Genomic DNA, 17,202 nt, shown 5'->3' on the forward strand with positions numbered 1-17,202 from the left:
TATCTTTTTCTTGGAGTAATCTAATTTATTGTTCCAGAGACATATGTTTATGTATGTCTCCGATTGTACCCAGGTCAAGTTAACCCTTTCGCCACGGTCGTGACAAGAAAATAAAGTTAAAAAACATCATGACTGAATAAAATAAATCTTAACTATCATAAAATACAAATGACATGTATTTCCAACCCATCTATGATGGTCTCTAGAAGAACTTCGAAATACTTGAAGCATCACTTTTAAAAGGCAAATCAACCGTTTACCCTTTCATTGAAAAATTCAATGTGAAAAATTACTCATGCCGGTTACTTTAATAGGGTTTGCCGTGAGAATTGTTGAAAGTAGTTTAAGGCAGGCCTACTTTGAAATTGATTGATAAATTGATTGATTGATTGATTGATTGATTGATTGATTGATTGACAAGAAAATTTGTATGAATGTAAAATTATTATGACCATTTTCGTTTAATATTCTAGTCTGTTTCCCAGTAACAGGCAACCAATATTTTATATTTCACGTCCGGAACATCATATCTGTACCTGAAAGAGTCGGTCATTTTCCACCATACATAAACTTCCGTTTAAAAAATTGTAGGCGAGGAAAAAGTTTTGCGATGGCATTCACATTTGCTGCATTTTGCTACATATTTGCATTGATCTTATCAGCTGTTCTTATATTTTTTGCAATATTTCATGTAAGTTTAATCAGGTTTCATCGACAATTGCTTTGTATACGATTGGAAAATTTACGTTCGCTCCTCATAAATAATTTATTTGCTGGGTGTGTAAATAAACCATGACAATGCCGGTTAACAAGGTATATGACATAAGGTTTTAATCTGCTATTACTTGGGCACCAAGTCATAATTTTCAAAAGCCTTACCAAACGACAATTCTACACCATTTCGTTCATGTCTTTTCAGAAGTTTCTTAAATGTCCTGGTGCTCATTTATCCTCAGTTTTAGAGCACCATCAACAAATGATGATACTGATGTTTACTTTAGTTGTCATTATATATGTACATGTAGAATGGTATTAACATGATTAAGAGGTTTTTGGTCAAAGCAAATATTTTTTTTAAGCTGTCATTAGCCATGTTAGTGGTCATACATCATGTACATCATTTCTGGAAACATGTCTTTCAACAAGAATTTTAGCGACAACAAGCGTCAACAAGCGACAAGAAGCGACAACAAGAATTATTTTAGAGACAACAAGCGACAATAAGCTATTTAGCGACAAGAAAACATAGGATTAATTATTGCAATAAATATTAAAAGAATATGCAAAAGAAAACGATTTTAGTGACAAGAAAGTTAATTTGGTAGAAAAAATGAAATATTATTTACATATTTATTTTATCATCTATTATGTATAACAGCCAGTATTACGTTTAATTATTGTATTGTGAGATCACTTTTCCTTACACTCCATATATATCTCCATTCGTTTATTTATACTTTGACTTTGATGAAAACAGATACATACATTATCTTATACATATACATTTTTAGTCTTCATATTTAAAAATAAAAAAAAGAAGCTCAATCTATTTCTTCTACACAAATGTTTAATATCTTCATCTACCAATATACTAATATAAACTTCACAAACTTTTTCTTCCTCACAAATGTTTCATTTCTTCATCTATCTATATAATAAAACATTTTAATTAGACATCTGCTCTTAAATTTAAAAAAAAAAACCATTACATACAAATTTCTTTATGTCTAATAAAAAAGAATGTTTTCTTGTCGCTAAATAGTCTTCTTGTCGCTTGTTGTCGCTAAAAATAATTCTTGTTGTCGCTTGTTGACGCTTGTTGTCGCTTCTTGACGCTTGTTGTCGCTAATTAGTGAGACCCGATTTAAGATACAAATGTACATTGTAGTCTGACATTACTTAGCCCCAGCTTCACTGCTTGTCTGGCAAAACAACCATCATACATCAGAGTATTCTCTAGAACTATGAAAATTTGTTATTTACCAGATAAAAGGTGGGCCTGTATCCCTGCTCTATTTAAAGTTCCCAGCACTTTCATAATTGACATTCTTTAGGGTAGTTTAGAAATAATGTATGTTCCTTTAGTACATAGTCTTGATTCCTGTACAACTTAGGGAGGGTGACCATCTTATTTAGATTTTATATTCACAAATATTTTGTGCAGTATCAAATCAAACTTTTTCTCCTGTTTGCTCAATGCATGTTGGAAATGATGATACCTACATTTTCGTTGTATGGTGATGGAAGTCTCATGACAGATGATCTGATTCCAATAAAAACTGTATCTAGGAACTGCCGTATTAGAGATTAGAGATGATGTTTTTCACTTTAATAGTGGAACTTCAACATTCTGAAAAACGCTACTGTCCTATTTTTAGCTCACCTGGCCCGAAGGGTTTTCTCATCACTTGGCGTCCGGCCTCTGTCGTCGTAGTCCGTCGTCGTTAACTTTTACAAAAATCTTCTCCTCTGAAACTACTGGGCCAAATTAAACCAAACTTGGCCACAATCATGATTGGGGTATCTAGTTAAAACTAGAGGCTCTAAATAGCCTGTGTCGCTCACCTTGGTCTATGTTCATATTAAACAAAGGACACAAATGGATTCATGACAAAATTGTATTTTGGTGATGGTGATGTGTTTGAAGTTCTTACTTTACTGAACGATTTTGCTTCTTACAATTATATCTATAATGAACTTTGCCCATTAGTAACAGAGAACTATATTTGGTAAAAATTTACATAAATTTACCAAATTAATGAAAATTGTTAAAAATTGACTATAAAGGGCAATAACTCCTTAAGGGGTCAATTGACCATTTAGGTCATGTTGACTTATTTGTAGATCTTACTTTGCTGAACATTATTGCTGTTTACAGTTTCTCGCTATCTATAATAGTATTCAAGATAACCAAAAATGGCAAAATTTCTTTAAAAATTACCAATTGGAGGGCAGCAACCCAACAACCAGTTGTCCAATTCATCTGAAAAAGGACAGATAGATATTGACTTGATTAACAATTTAACTTCTTGTCAGATTTGCTCTAAATGCTTTGGTTTCATAGTTATAAACCCAAAACTGCATTTTACCCCTATGTTCTATTTTTAGCCGTGGCGGCCATCTTGGTTGAATGGCCAAGTCATCGGACACATTTTTCAACCTAGATACCCCAAAGATGATTGTGGCCTAGTAGTTTCAGTGGAGATTTTTGTAAAAGATTACTTAGATTTACGAAAAATGGTTAAAAATTGACTATAAAGGGCAATAACTCCTAGAGGGGTCAACTGACATTTCGGTCATGTTGATTTATTTGTAAATCTAACTTTGCTGAACATTATTGATGTTTACAGTTTATCTCTATCTATAATAATATTCAAGATAATAACCAAAAACAGCAAAATTTCCTCAAAATTACCAATTCAGGGGCAGCAACCCAACAACCTATTGACCGATTCATCGGAAAATTTCAGGGCAGATAGATCTTGACCTGATAAACATTTTTATCCCATGTCAGATTTCCTCAAAATGCTTTGATTTTTGAGTTATAAGCCAAAAACTGCATTTTACCCCTATGTTCTATTTTTAGCCGTGGCGGCCATCTTGGTTGGTTGACCAGGTCACGCCACACATTTTTTAAACTAGATAACCCCAAAGATGATTGTGGCCAAGTTTGGATTAACTTGGCCCAGTAGTTTCAGAGAAGAAGATTTTTGTAAAAGATTACTTTAATTTACGAAAAATGGTTAAAAATTGACTATAAAGGGCTATAACTCCTAAACGGGTCAACTGACCATTTTGGTCATGTTGAATTATTTGTAGATTTTACTTTGCTGAACATTATTGGTGTTTACAGTTTATCTCTATCTATAATAATATTCAAGATAATAACCAAAAACAGCAAAATTTCCTCAAAATTACCAATTCAGGGGCAGCAACCCAACAACCTATTGACCGATTCATCTGAAAATTTCAGGGCAGATAGATCTTGACCTGATAAACATTTTTATCCCGTCTGATTTCCTCAAAATGCTTTGGTTTTTGAGTTATAAGCCAAAAACTGCATTTTACCCCTATGTTCTATTTTTAGCAGTGGCAGCCATCTTGGTTGGTTGACCAGGTCATGCCACACATTTTTTAAACTAGATACCCCAAAAATGATTGTGGCCAAGTTTGGATTAACTTGGCCCAGTAGTTTCAGAGAAGAAGATATTTGTAAAAGATTACTGTAGTTTACGAAAAATGGTTAAAAATTGACTATAAAGGGCAATAACTCCTAAACGGGTCAACTGACCATTTTGGTCATGTTGACTTATTTGTAGATCTTACTTTGCTGAACATTATTGCTGTTTACAGTTTATCTTTATCTATAATAATATTCAAGATAATAACCAAAAACAGCAAAATTTCCTCAAAATTACCAATTCAGGGGCAGCAACCCAACAACCGATTTACCTATTCATCTGAAAATTTCAGGGCAGATAGATCTTGACCTGATAAACAATAATACCCCATGTCAGATTTGCTCTAAATGCTTTGGTTTTTGAGTTATAAGCTAAAAACTGCATTTTACCCCTATGTTCTATTTTTAGCCGTGGCTGCCATCTTGGTTGGTTGACCGGGTCAGGCCACACATTTTTTAAACTAGATACCCCACTGATGATTGTGGCCAAGTTTGGTTTGATTTGGCCCAGTAGTTTCAGAGGAGAAGATTTTTGCAAAAGCTAACGCTGGACGCCGGACGCCGGACGCAAAGTGATGAGAAAACCTCACTTGGCCCTTTGGGCCAGGTGAGCTAAAAATGTGTGGCGTGTAATAGGTAGAATAACTGTGATAAAAACTCTTGTTTTACCTATTTTAAACCACCTTATTATTTCTTTGCCTAATCCTTCAAACAGTGTATTCCAAAAAATTAATGACATTTTTTATGCGTTTGTATGGAATTCTCCTATTCATAGAGTGAAGAAGGACATATTGATTAAAGAATATTTGGAGGGCGGATTGAAAATGATAGATCTTTATAGTTTTTACCATGGCACTAAAATCATCATGGATAAGAAGGATTTTTCAGAGAGATAATAAGTGGCAAAGTATTTTGATGTCAGATATTGATAAAAATAAACTTTTTAATTGTGGTGTTCAGTATATCAAACAAGAAAGTTTATATATCAAAAACAGTTTTTGGAAAGATGTGTTCAGAGCATGGGAAATGATTACTGATAAAGAAAGAAATATGGACTATGAATATTTTTTATCAAGTCCTATTTGGTTTAACAATAGGATCAGAATTGGTAATAAACCTGTTTTTTATCAACATTGGTTTAATCATGGTTTACAATATGTTAATGATGTAATAGATGAAAATGGATGTTTTATTTCATTAGAATTGTTACAGCAATGTTATGATGTCAATGTAAATTTTTTGAATTACATGAGTGTTATTTCTGCTATTAAAAAAGCTGCAAATAATTACAAAAAAGGTTCATATAAGTTATGTTGTCCATTTATTCCAGCTTCCTTAAAAGTTTTTTTTAAAAGTAGAAAAGGTACTAAAGATATGTACAAAATACTCATAAGTAATAAGGTGACTCCAACAGGACAACTGAAGTGGAGTGAAATATTAGGTGAAGATCTCATTTGGAAACATATATTCAAACTACCTTTTACAGTCACTGTCAATACTAAACTACAGTGGCTTCAGTACAGAATCAACCATAGAATTCTTGCCACAAATAAATTTTTATGTAAAATCAAACTTATTGATAACCCTCTATGTACTTTTTGTAAATTAGAAGATGAAACCATTGAACATATTCTGTGGAATTGTGAGATTATCCAAAATTTTTTACAAGATGTAGATTATTGGTTCTTATCTGGTGGGGTAAGCCTGCCATTGAATAAGTTGAATTTTATTTTTGGAGATGTAACAAAAGTTAGAAAAGATGACCCATATAATTTGATTTTTCTATATATGAAACAATATATATACAACAGTAGATGTTTTTCAAAAGATCTTTCAGTCAGTGCCATTAAAGAAAAGTTAAAATATATGTACAATTTAGAAAAAATAATGGCAGTCAAAAATAAGAGACAAAAACACTTTGATACCATGTGGAATGCATTTAAAGTATTATTTTTATAATTCAATTTGTCATTTGTTTTTACAATCTATATTTATTGTCAAAACTAACATAAAATATTATTGTATCTAATAGCACAATTTATTATGTACTGAAAATCTTACAGGATATTTTTTATATTTTTATTTTTTTTGATTTTTTTTACAATTCTCAAGTGCCACACAGTGGTACATGAACATTTAACTCTAATTATATTTTTCTTCTGTATTTTCTTACTTCTTTTTTTTCATATAAATAGAAAAAATGAATTTACAACAATGTTTATTGTCATAAATAAATATATATTCAAATTTATTGCTAATATTACTGTATGTATGTTTGATGTGTTGTACTTGTTGTAAATCTTGAAAATAATAAAAATTAAAAAAAAAAAATGTGTGGCGTGACCCGCCAAACCAACCAAGATGGCCGCCATGGCTAAAAATAGAACATAGGGGTAAAATGTATTTTTTGGCTTATAACTCAAAAACAAAAGCATTTAGAGCAAATCTGACATGGGGTATAATTGTTTATCAGGTCAAGATCTATCTGCCCTGAAATTTTCACATGAATCGGACAATCGTTGTTGGGTTGCTGCCCCTGAATTGGTAATTTTAGGGAAATTTTGCTGTTTTTGGTTATTATCTTGAATATAATTATAGATAGAGATAAACAGTAAACAGCAATAATGTTCAACAAAGTAAGATTTACAAATAAGTCAATATGATCAAAATGATTAGTTGACCCCTTTAGGAGTTATTGCCCTTTAAAGAAAATTTTTAACCATTTTTCATAAATTTTAGATATCTTTTACAAAAATCTTCTCCTCTGAAACTGCTGGACCAAATTAATCGAAACTTGGCCACAATCATTTCTAGGGTATCTAGTTTAAAAAATGTGTGGCGTCACCCGCCAAACCAACCAAGATGGCCACCATGGCTAAAAATAGAACATAGGGGTAAAATGCAGTTTTTGGCTTATAACTCAATAACCAAAGCATTTAGAGCAAATCTGACATGGGTAAAAATGTTTATCAGGTCAAGATCTATCTGCCCTGAAATTTTCAGATGAATTGGACAACCCGTTGTTGGGTTGCTGCCCCTGAATTGGTAATTTTAGGGAAATTTTGCTGTTTTTGGTTATTATCTTGAATATTATTATAGATAGAGATAAACAGTAAACAGCAATAATGTTTAGAAAAGTAAGATTTACAAATAAGTCAATATGATCAAAATGATTAGTTGACCCCTTTAGGAGTTATTGCCCTTTAAAATCAATTTTTAACCATTTTTTGTAAATTTTATATATCTTTTACAAAATTCTTCACCTCTGAAACTGCTGGGCCAAATTAATGGAAACTTGGCCACAATCATTATTGGGGTATCTAGTTTAAAAAATGTGTGGCGTGACCCGCCAAACTAACAAAGATGGCCACCATGGCTAAAAATAGAACATAGGGGTGAAATGCAGCTTTTGGCTTTTCACTCAAAAACCAAAGCGTTTATAGCAAATCTGACATGGGGGTAAAATTGTTTATCAGATCGAGATCTATCTGCCCTTAAATTTTCAGATGAATAAGAGAACCCGTTGTTGGGTTGCTGTCCCTGAATTGGTAATTTTAAGAAAATTTTGCTGTTTTTGGTTATTATCTTGAATATTATTATAGATAGAGATAAACTGTAAACAGCAATAATGTTCAGCAAAGTAAGATTTACAAATAAGTCAACATGACCAAAATGGTCAATTGACCCCCTAAGGAGTTATTGTTCTTTATAGTCAATTTTAAACAATTTTCATAAAATTTATAAATTTTTACTACCGGTAACATTTTCCACAGAAACTACTGGGCCAAGTTTATTATAGATAGTGATAATTGTAAGCAGCAAGAATGTTCAGTAAAGTAAGATGTACAAACATATCACCATCACCAAAACACAATTTTGTCATGAATCCATCTGCTTCCTTTGTTTAACATGTTTAATATACACATAGACCAAGGTGAGCGACACAGGCTCTTTAGAGCCTTTAGTTTTTATAGTGATTGACCTTGATTGGCTTGAATGAATGCAAGTATATAAAGAAGAAGATCTGGTATGATTGCCAATGAGACAACTATCCACAAAAGACCAAAATGACACAAACATTAACAACTATAGGTTACCATATGGCCTTCAACAATGAGCAAAGCCCATACCGCATAGTCAGCTATAAAAGGCCCTGATAAGACAATGTAAAACAATGTAAAACAATTCAAACAAGAAAACTGACGGCCTTATTTATGTAAAAAAAATGAGTGGTTGTTTCAATATTTTCAACCCTACATATATACCTGTACAGCATAATGCAATTTTTTTGTCATACATGTACATCGAGTAGCTCGAGCTCAAATATCATTAATGTAACTACAAATGTACAAATTGTACTCTTATAAAATAAATTGAGCAAAGCTGGGAAAAATCTTTAATGGCATGAATCAAAAACTTGAGGACTTTTGTGGGATTGTAAGAAAAAATTACTTTTTGAGAAAATCAAGGGGAGATTTATTTAAACATTATTTATTTACTTTTCTTCAAGTAAATAAAAATAACTTGTACAAGTAATACTCCTGACTGTACATGCTGTACATGTATGTCACATATCTTTGTAAAAATAAGCTTAAGATATCTTATTATTTATTGCCCAGAAAGAGAAAACCTAGGTTTTCCTGTCCAGGTAATACATAGCCAGCACTGTCCATTTCACAATATTAGAATAAAAGAGGGACAAAAGATACCAGAGGGACAGTCAAACTCATAAATCAAAAATTGGTTACAAATGAAAAAGAAACAGACAAACAATAGTAAACATGACACAACATATAAAACTAAAGAACAAGCAACACGAACCCCACCAAACACTTGGGGTGATCTCAGGTGCTCCAGATGGGTAAGCAGACCCTGCTCCACATGTGACACACATAATCAGGTTTCATTGACAAATGCAAGGTCATTTAATATTGTTTATTTTGCTGAACTGACTTTCTCTGTTATAAACATTGCAATACTTTAATGCTTTTACACATGTTATATATATGCAAACTTTGAAAGACGTAATTTTGTTTTGTAGATAATAGCTTTTGATGAACTCAAAACAGATTACAAGAATCCTGTAGATCAATGTAGAAGTCTTAATCCTGTAAGTAACATAATTGATGATCTCACTTATTTACATGTACATGTACCTACAATTATGTACATGTACATGTACATAAATGTATCTGAATCAAGTAAACCCAACATTTAAAAACCTGGAAATTCATTTTCTGATTCAAATTCAACATAACTAACTAATATAGTTTCCTTATTGTTCTTTCTAAAGGTACAATTTAGCAATACAAGTACAAAGTTGGAGAGCATTGAGGACCCAAATTTGAAAAAAAAGATGTGCAAAATACGAAAATTCTTAGTATTTTAAATAGTTTGTATTTTTGCAAACAGTAAATTCATAAAAATTACCATATTATTGATATTAGATAAATGCCTTATTTAAATCTTCAAATGCACAGTGATTTCCAACAATTATTTATTAACTGAGTTTGTTGTCTTGAAATGCAGATGCGTACATAGTGTAATATGGATCTGTTATTCAGATTATAAACTTAAATTGAACAAAAAGTAAAATATAAGACATTTTAGTTTGACATTTTGCTGAATATTCATGTATATATTATAATTTATATTTTTCTATTACAGTTAGTCCTACCAGAGTATTTAATCCATGTGTTGTATACGATATTATTTGTATTTGCACAACAATGGGGGACACTTATAATGAATATACCTTTAATTGCTTATCATGTTCGAAGGTAAGTTATAGTTATATACATTTGTTCAAGAATGCATTTATACAATATATATATGTATATATGATAATCAAAAACCTAAATATTCCATCTATATTTTAAAAAAAAGTTTCCAAATCTTATTTAAACTTACTTTGATCTGATAGGTTAGACAATGTTAGAGGTCAGCCTATGAAAGTAATATGTCTTCCAAATATTTCAAAAATGTATTTCTTGAAATATAAATATTTACATATTGTGACTTAAAAAAATAGGATAAAATAGGAACTTATGCTTATATGTACAAATGTATACCTGTTTGGCCTTTAACAAAGAGCAAAACCCATTCTGCATTTATAGCAAGTAATAAAAGGCACAGAATGATAAATAGAACCATGCAAACAAGATATATAATGACCTTAAAATAACGACCTTGAAACCTGTTATATTTCTAGGTACATGAACAGACCTGTGATGAGTTGTCCTGGGTTGTATGACCCTACATCCATTATGAATGCCGATGAGCTGAGTAGAGCTCAGAGGGAAGGATGGATCAAATTAGCATTTTATCTTATTTCATTTTTTTACTACTTATACAGGTAAGAAGACAAAATTGATAAGCTATTTTTGCTTGAAGAAAGGCTGTGGTTTAAATTTACTTTTTGTTATGCCCCACCACTTAGTGAACAGGATAAATATAGTATAACTCATTTTAATCACTAGTTGATTCTTCAATTCTTAATTCTTACAGTTTTTTTTACCTTTTTTGTATTGAATTACAACCATGATTATTGAGAATTTTATAACTCTACTTGTTTGTACATTTTTGGTTTACAGATATGCATTTTCTGCTTTTGGCTGGAATCATGGCATGCTTGTCATTCTTAGCAAGGGTACTTCATGTTGTACTATCACAGGAAACATTTTCATTTGCTTTAATAAGTTATTGTTTCAATAAGGGCTGTTTTGAGGTAAATGTTTGTAGTGTTGAAAGGCAGCTTTCATCATGGCCAGTCACTTACTCACTTAGTGGCCAGGACCATACAGTTTTTCTCTTTTTCGTCATTCTGTTTATCTTCAACACATTCTTTTTTTCTGCAACAAACTGTTTTACAAACTTTTTTAAACACTTTCATATATTGAGCTGATTTATAGTTTGTGAGTTTACCATAATGAGTTACTGATCCAGTGTACATTTGGTTTGGCCATTAATAATATGATTGTTTTCTTTTTCAGCATGATATATGTTTTGGTGTCCAACTAGACATTTAGGTCAAAGATCAAAGAATTATCTACTTATATATTTGTCCCACAGCTGAACAATTAAATGGTTATTGGATGTGTTCAGATTAGAATTGCCATGTTTATATGTTGTATCCATTTCTATACTTAACTTATTAAATATTTCCAGATGTGTAATACTAGAACAAACTGTAGCGGTACTTATTGTGACATGCATGTGGTACATTAAATGCAAAAGTGGTTGATAACTATTTAACATGGAAAAATTGACACTGCACCTTGTCTCTCTGTCTCTCTGTCGTTTTTTCTTATTTTATGACTGTGTTTAAAACACATACATTCTCTCAGTTATACTGAGCATAAAAGTATTTTTCTACTTAGTGTATTAATGTGAATGTGTGATGTTTTTATTTCAATGTATTTGCTTGTTTGTATTGATTTTAGTTATTTTTATAGTCCATGAAATCTTGATGTTGAGTGTATACTTAGTAAAGCTATTCTTATTTTTAGGGGGTTAAACTGTTTAAGTATGTTTGCTACTCAGTTTCAAATGAACAAGCTTTTCGAATGTTATTAAAGTGAGAGGGTTAGCGCTATAGAACCAGGTTTAATCCACCATTTTCTACATTTGAAAATGCCTGTACCAAGTCAGGAATATGACAGTTCTTGTCCATTCGTTTTTGATGCGTTTTGTTTTTTGATTTTGCCATGTGATTATGGACTTTCCAAATTGATTTTCCTCTGAGTTCAGTATTTTTGTGATTTTACTTTTTTCATAACACTGGTATATATTGATAAGGGATTATTAAAGGAACCAGAAGAGCAAAACAAAAATATAGGTATGTCAATGTGCTTGTTTTGAGATATTAGCCATTGGACTTTTGGCTTGAAAATGTTTCTCTTGATTTTCATAGCTTTGTCATTAACAAGTTTGAGTTCTCAAAAACTATTGAAAAATAACAAAAGAGTTATATTACTGTAACAGATGGCTTATAACTATACATTTAAAAGATTTATAAATAGAAAAATGGGGGTCAATGGGCAAACATTTTTTAAGGCATTTAAATAGATAAAACCAGAGGATTCTGAAAATCTGAGAAAAATTCCAAAACACGACAAGCGAACATCCTTAAAACATCATTTATATATGCATACACTTTTGATTAAATTTGTTAGCTTCAGTTATTGCTTGTACAATGTGAGACAATCTGTTCATATTTTCTTTCTATTACAATTGAACAAACAAACATATGCCACAACACATATCTTCTTAATTTGGTTATTTTGTAACTAATTGTTTCTTTTTATGACACAACATAAAATAAAGAGATTATATAAGAAAATAAGCTTTTTCAAGATATGTAAACATTCTCAAAAAGATAAAATGATATTGGGAAGTTACAATATGCTCAAAAGATGGGACTACTTATGTACTTTAATGAGTGACTAACACTGTATGAAAGCTCCGGATTTATACATGTACAACACATATAAAATTGATTCAAGGAAGAAATTTGATTTAAAGTCTTTTACCGAATTTACCCCTATATTGCATTTACCCTGTCCATCTGTTCATCCAACAAATATTTTTCATCACACTTTTCTCAGGTACTTCTTCATGAAGGGATTATATTTTGTCAGCTATTGACAGTCATGAGTTGTGATGTGAATGCTTTTCAGTTCTGTCAGACTTACCTCATGTTTGCAATTGTTTGAATAACAAGTGTTTTAGTATAACACAATGTGTTTTCAACTTGTAACATTGTGTAACTCTTTAGGGTTTTATTGTGTATTTGTGCTAATTTGTATTTATCAACTTTGTTAGCCACTTTGATGTACTCAAGACTTATTGAAAGCAAATGAACAAAATCAACATTTAAGCAATATTAAAGACTAGTTTATGTATCATAGTTATTATTATAGTTTTTTTTAAAGTAAAATAATGTTTAAAGAAGTCTTCATAATGTCTTTATACTGTATGTATATACTGTATGTATAACACAATATCATTATACATTTTGGCATTGATATTCGTAAGTTTCTAAAAGTGGTTTACATGTAATCCTTTTTGGCATTCTGTGTCAGAAACTTGAGTTCACAAAATCAGAAAAATGGTATGGAGAAACAGAATCCTAAAGGAATTGGGTTTAAGAATTTTATACACCATCTCCTTCTTACCCATTCAGATTTTCACGGCATCAACACCCTTTGCATATTCTTCATTTTTGGCAACTGCAAATGTCATGAGTGTAAGTGGTATAGAAATAGAACATATACAATACATATTTGTTTGGTAACATTGATTGTTTAATTGAATTGACTGTCTAAAAAGGGAGGACATTCTAACGGACATAAAAAATATCTTTCCAATAGTGAAGGCTAACTAATGCTTATTAGAAATCAAATAATAAAAAAGGAACTTTGAGGAAAATTTCAAACAGACGTCTGGAAACAAATGGCAAAATCAAAGGCTTAATAAAATTGAGAATGGAAATAGGGAATTTGTCAAAGAGACAACAACCCGACCATAGAAAAAACAACAGCAGAAGGTCACCAACAGGTCTTCAATGTAGCGAGAAATTCCTGCACCTGGAGGCGTCCTTCAGCTGGCCCTAAACAAGTATATACTAGTTCAGTGATAATGAACGCCATACTAATTTCCAAATTGTACACAAGAAACTGAAATTAAAATAATACAAGACTAACAAAGGCTAGAGGCTCCTGACTTGGGACAGGCGCAAAAATGCAGGGGGGTAAACATCTTTGTGAGATCTCAACCCTCCCCCTACACCTTTAGCCAATGTAGAAAAGTAAACTCATAACAAAACACACATTAAAATTCAGTTCAAGAGAAGTCCTAGTCTGATGTCAGAAGATGTAACCAAAGAAAATAAACAAAATGACAATAATTCATAAATAACAACAGACTACTAGTAGCTAACTGACATGCCAGCTCCAGACTTCGATTAAACTGACTGAAGGATAATGATTTCATCATATGAACATCAGGCACAATCCTTCCCTTGAGGGGTTTAGTATCATACCATCATAACATATATGAGAAGAACATAACCTGTGTCATTTACCAAATGTTTTTCATATTCGTGTTTTATAGCTAGCTGAAACTCTCACTTATATAGCAGTTGCATTATATAGACAACGATGGTGAACAAAACAAACAGATAATAGGTAAAAAGTTTAAAATTGGGCTTTAACAGTCAACACTGTGTTATAATCTTAATTACTATAAAAACCAACAAATATGTTATAAAGAAACACAAAAAGGCAAATAGACAAAGCACATAAGCAAAAATGAGACAAGAAAACAAAAATTTACCATAGCATAATAAAACAATGACAGGATATATAAGTACAGAGCCACATCAAAAGGATAACAACATATAACTAAACATTAAAAATAATCTTCAAAAAGACAAATAGCACAATAATATAACACTTAATAAGAATGATAATCAATGTCAGTACCCAAAATTTTTACTTCAAGGTAATCCTTTATTTTTAGCTCACCTGACCTGAAAGGTCAAGTGAGATTTTCTCATCACTTGGCGTCCGTCATCTGTCGTCCGTAAACTTTTACAAAAATCTCTGAAAAAACTGGACCAATTTTAACCAAACTTGACCACAATCATCCTTGGGGTATCTAGTTTAAAAAATGTGTCCGATGACCTGGCCATCCAACCAAGATGGCCACCATGGCTAAAAATAGAACACAGGGGTAAATGTATATTTTGGCTTATATCTTTGAAACCAAAGCATTTAGAGCAAATCTGACAAGGGGTAAAATTGTTGATCAGGTCAAGATCCATCTGCCCTGAAATTTCAGACGAATCAGACAACATGTTGTTGGGTTGCTGCCCCTGAATTGGTTATTTTGAGGAAATTTTGCAGTTTTTGGTTATTATCTTGAATACTATAGAGATAAACTGTAAACAGCAATAATGTTCAGCAAAGTAAGACCTACAACGTCAACATGACCAAAATTGTCAGTCCACACCTCAAGGAGTTATTGCCCGTTATAGTAAATTTTTAACAACTTTTTGTCATGTTTTGTAACTTGTACAAAAATCTTCTTCCCTGACACTACTTGGCCACAATCACCATTGTGGTATATAGTTTTAAAAAAGTGTTCGATGACCCTGCCTACCAAACAAAATGGCCGACATGGCTAAAATTAGAACATAGTGGTAAACTGAGTTTTTGCTATATATCTTTGAAACTAAGACATCTAAGGCAAATCTTTCAAAGATTTAAATGTCCATCAGAATAAGATCTATCCCCTCACAGATTTTTTTAGATGAATCCGACAACCCGTTGTTGGGTTGCCCTAAAATTGTTAATTTTAAGGAAATTTTGCAGTTTTTGGTTATTATCTTGAATACTATTATAGATAGAGATAAACTGTAAACAGCAATAATGTTCAGCAAAGTCAGATCTACAAGTAAGGCAGCATGACCAAAATTTTCAGTTGACCCCTTAAGGAGTTATTGGCCATTTTGTCAATATTGAAAAACTTTCGTCTTTTTTTGTAACTTGTACAAAAATCTTCTTTTCTAAAACTATGGGCCAAATCTAACCAAACTTGGCCACAATCATTACTAGGGTGTTTATTTAAAAAAGAGTGTCTAATGACCCCGCCTACCAACCAAGATGGCCGACATCAGTAAATACAGTAACAGGCAAGCGACACAGGCTCTTGAGATCCTCTAGTTTGTGAAGGTAATACGGAATACTTATCAACATGGTCTTGGTAACTTCTGATGATCTTTTTTAGAAAGAGACATTCTGTGACATACCACTGATTCGTCAACTTTCTGCTCAAACACTGGTTGACGTTATACAAATTCTGAGTGGCAGCTGCAAGCTCTTGAATACCGAATCAGTTTTGACATGTATATCCCATATGCAGATGAAGATTGCTCTTAATATCGAATCAGTTTTGACATGTATATCCCATATGCAGATGAAGATTGCTCTTAATACCAAATCAGTTTTGACATGTATATCCTATATGCAGATGAAGATTGTATATTGGTACTCGGGTCAAGGAAATACATAATTTCAAAATTACAATCGTCACGTTTGTCAAAGATTCTCGTACTGAGATGACCGTTATATCAAATTCAAGATGCAAGTCTTAAAATAGGATGGAGGAAGCCATGTACGTTGTTTCTTTAATTCCTAGTTCTGAGGCATATATTTATTCAACCCAGTTAGAAAAGTTTAGATTGTTAAAGGAAAGAACATAATCATTCAATATATCTGAATGTGAATTTAAATGACTTGGCTTCTTTGATCTTCTTGATTTTGACAAGTGTCTGAAGGAAATCCAATTCATATGAAATTAAGGAGAGGTGCATAGTTCGTTCCAATTTGAATGCCGATAATTTCTTTAAAAATTCTACCCGCCAATTCAACAAATATGTTGTTATACTGATCACTTGTTTCTCTGTTTATAAACATAAGCAGATGCGGTGTGAGTACCAATAAGAAAAATATCTATCATGTTTTACTTTTTTTCACTATTAACAAAATATGCCACAAGGTATCCCAAAGCAATAAATTAATATCGTATGCTACGATTTTTATGTTGAAAAGCGTCGTGGATTAATACATTGTATTGATTTTAATCGAATTTTCAATTTCACTTGGGACAATGGTAGTATACAGGGTTGAATTGATACAACAAATTTCAGAAATAAATCGAAATAAAGTAACTTTGCGTTTTTCGTTTACCGTAAATTTGACAGTTTTTGTTTTAGGTAAAGGGAATAACCATTATATAATTAATTATCTATATCCGCTATATTATGAGATGCAGAACTTGTAAATTTATGAACATTTTATTGATATTGAGATATTGGATGATTAGTCTATAATTAAAATACTGGAAGAAAATTGAATGATATTTTAATTTATAGAATCAACAGTTTTACTAAACAATATTCCAGGGATTTGCCCCCTTGTTGCATCCGTTCCATTTTTGCTGATCGAGGACTTTTTAAA

General features: G+C 31.7%; 1 protein-coding gene across 1 annotated transcript; it reads left to right on the forward strand.

Moving 5' to 3' along the window:
* The first annotated feature begins 542 nt into the window (after positions 1-542).
* LOC134709215 (protein cornichon homolog 1-like) lies at positions 543-11,429 on the forward strand. The gene is made up of 5 exons (XM_063569385.1): positions 543-691; positions 9,222-9,290; positions 9,848-9,960; positions 10,392-10,535; positions 11,173-11,429. Exons 1-5 carry the CDS (start codon positions 611-613, stop codon positions 11,198-11,200), a joined length of 435 nt encoding a protein of 144 aa, XP_063425455.1. The 5' UTR covers positions 543-610; the 3' UTR covers positions 11,201-11,429.
* The last annotated feature ends 5,773 nt before the right edge of the window (positions 11,430-17,202 follow it).

This window comes from Mytilus trossulus, chromosome 3 (assembly GCF_036588685.1).
Source record: "Mytilus trossulus isolate FHL-02 chromosome 3, PNRI_Mtr1.1.1.hap1, whole genome shotgun sequence".
Taxonomy (NCBI): Eukaryota; Metazoa; Mollusca; class Bivalvia; order Mytilida; family Mytilidae; genus Mytilus; species Mytilus trossulus.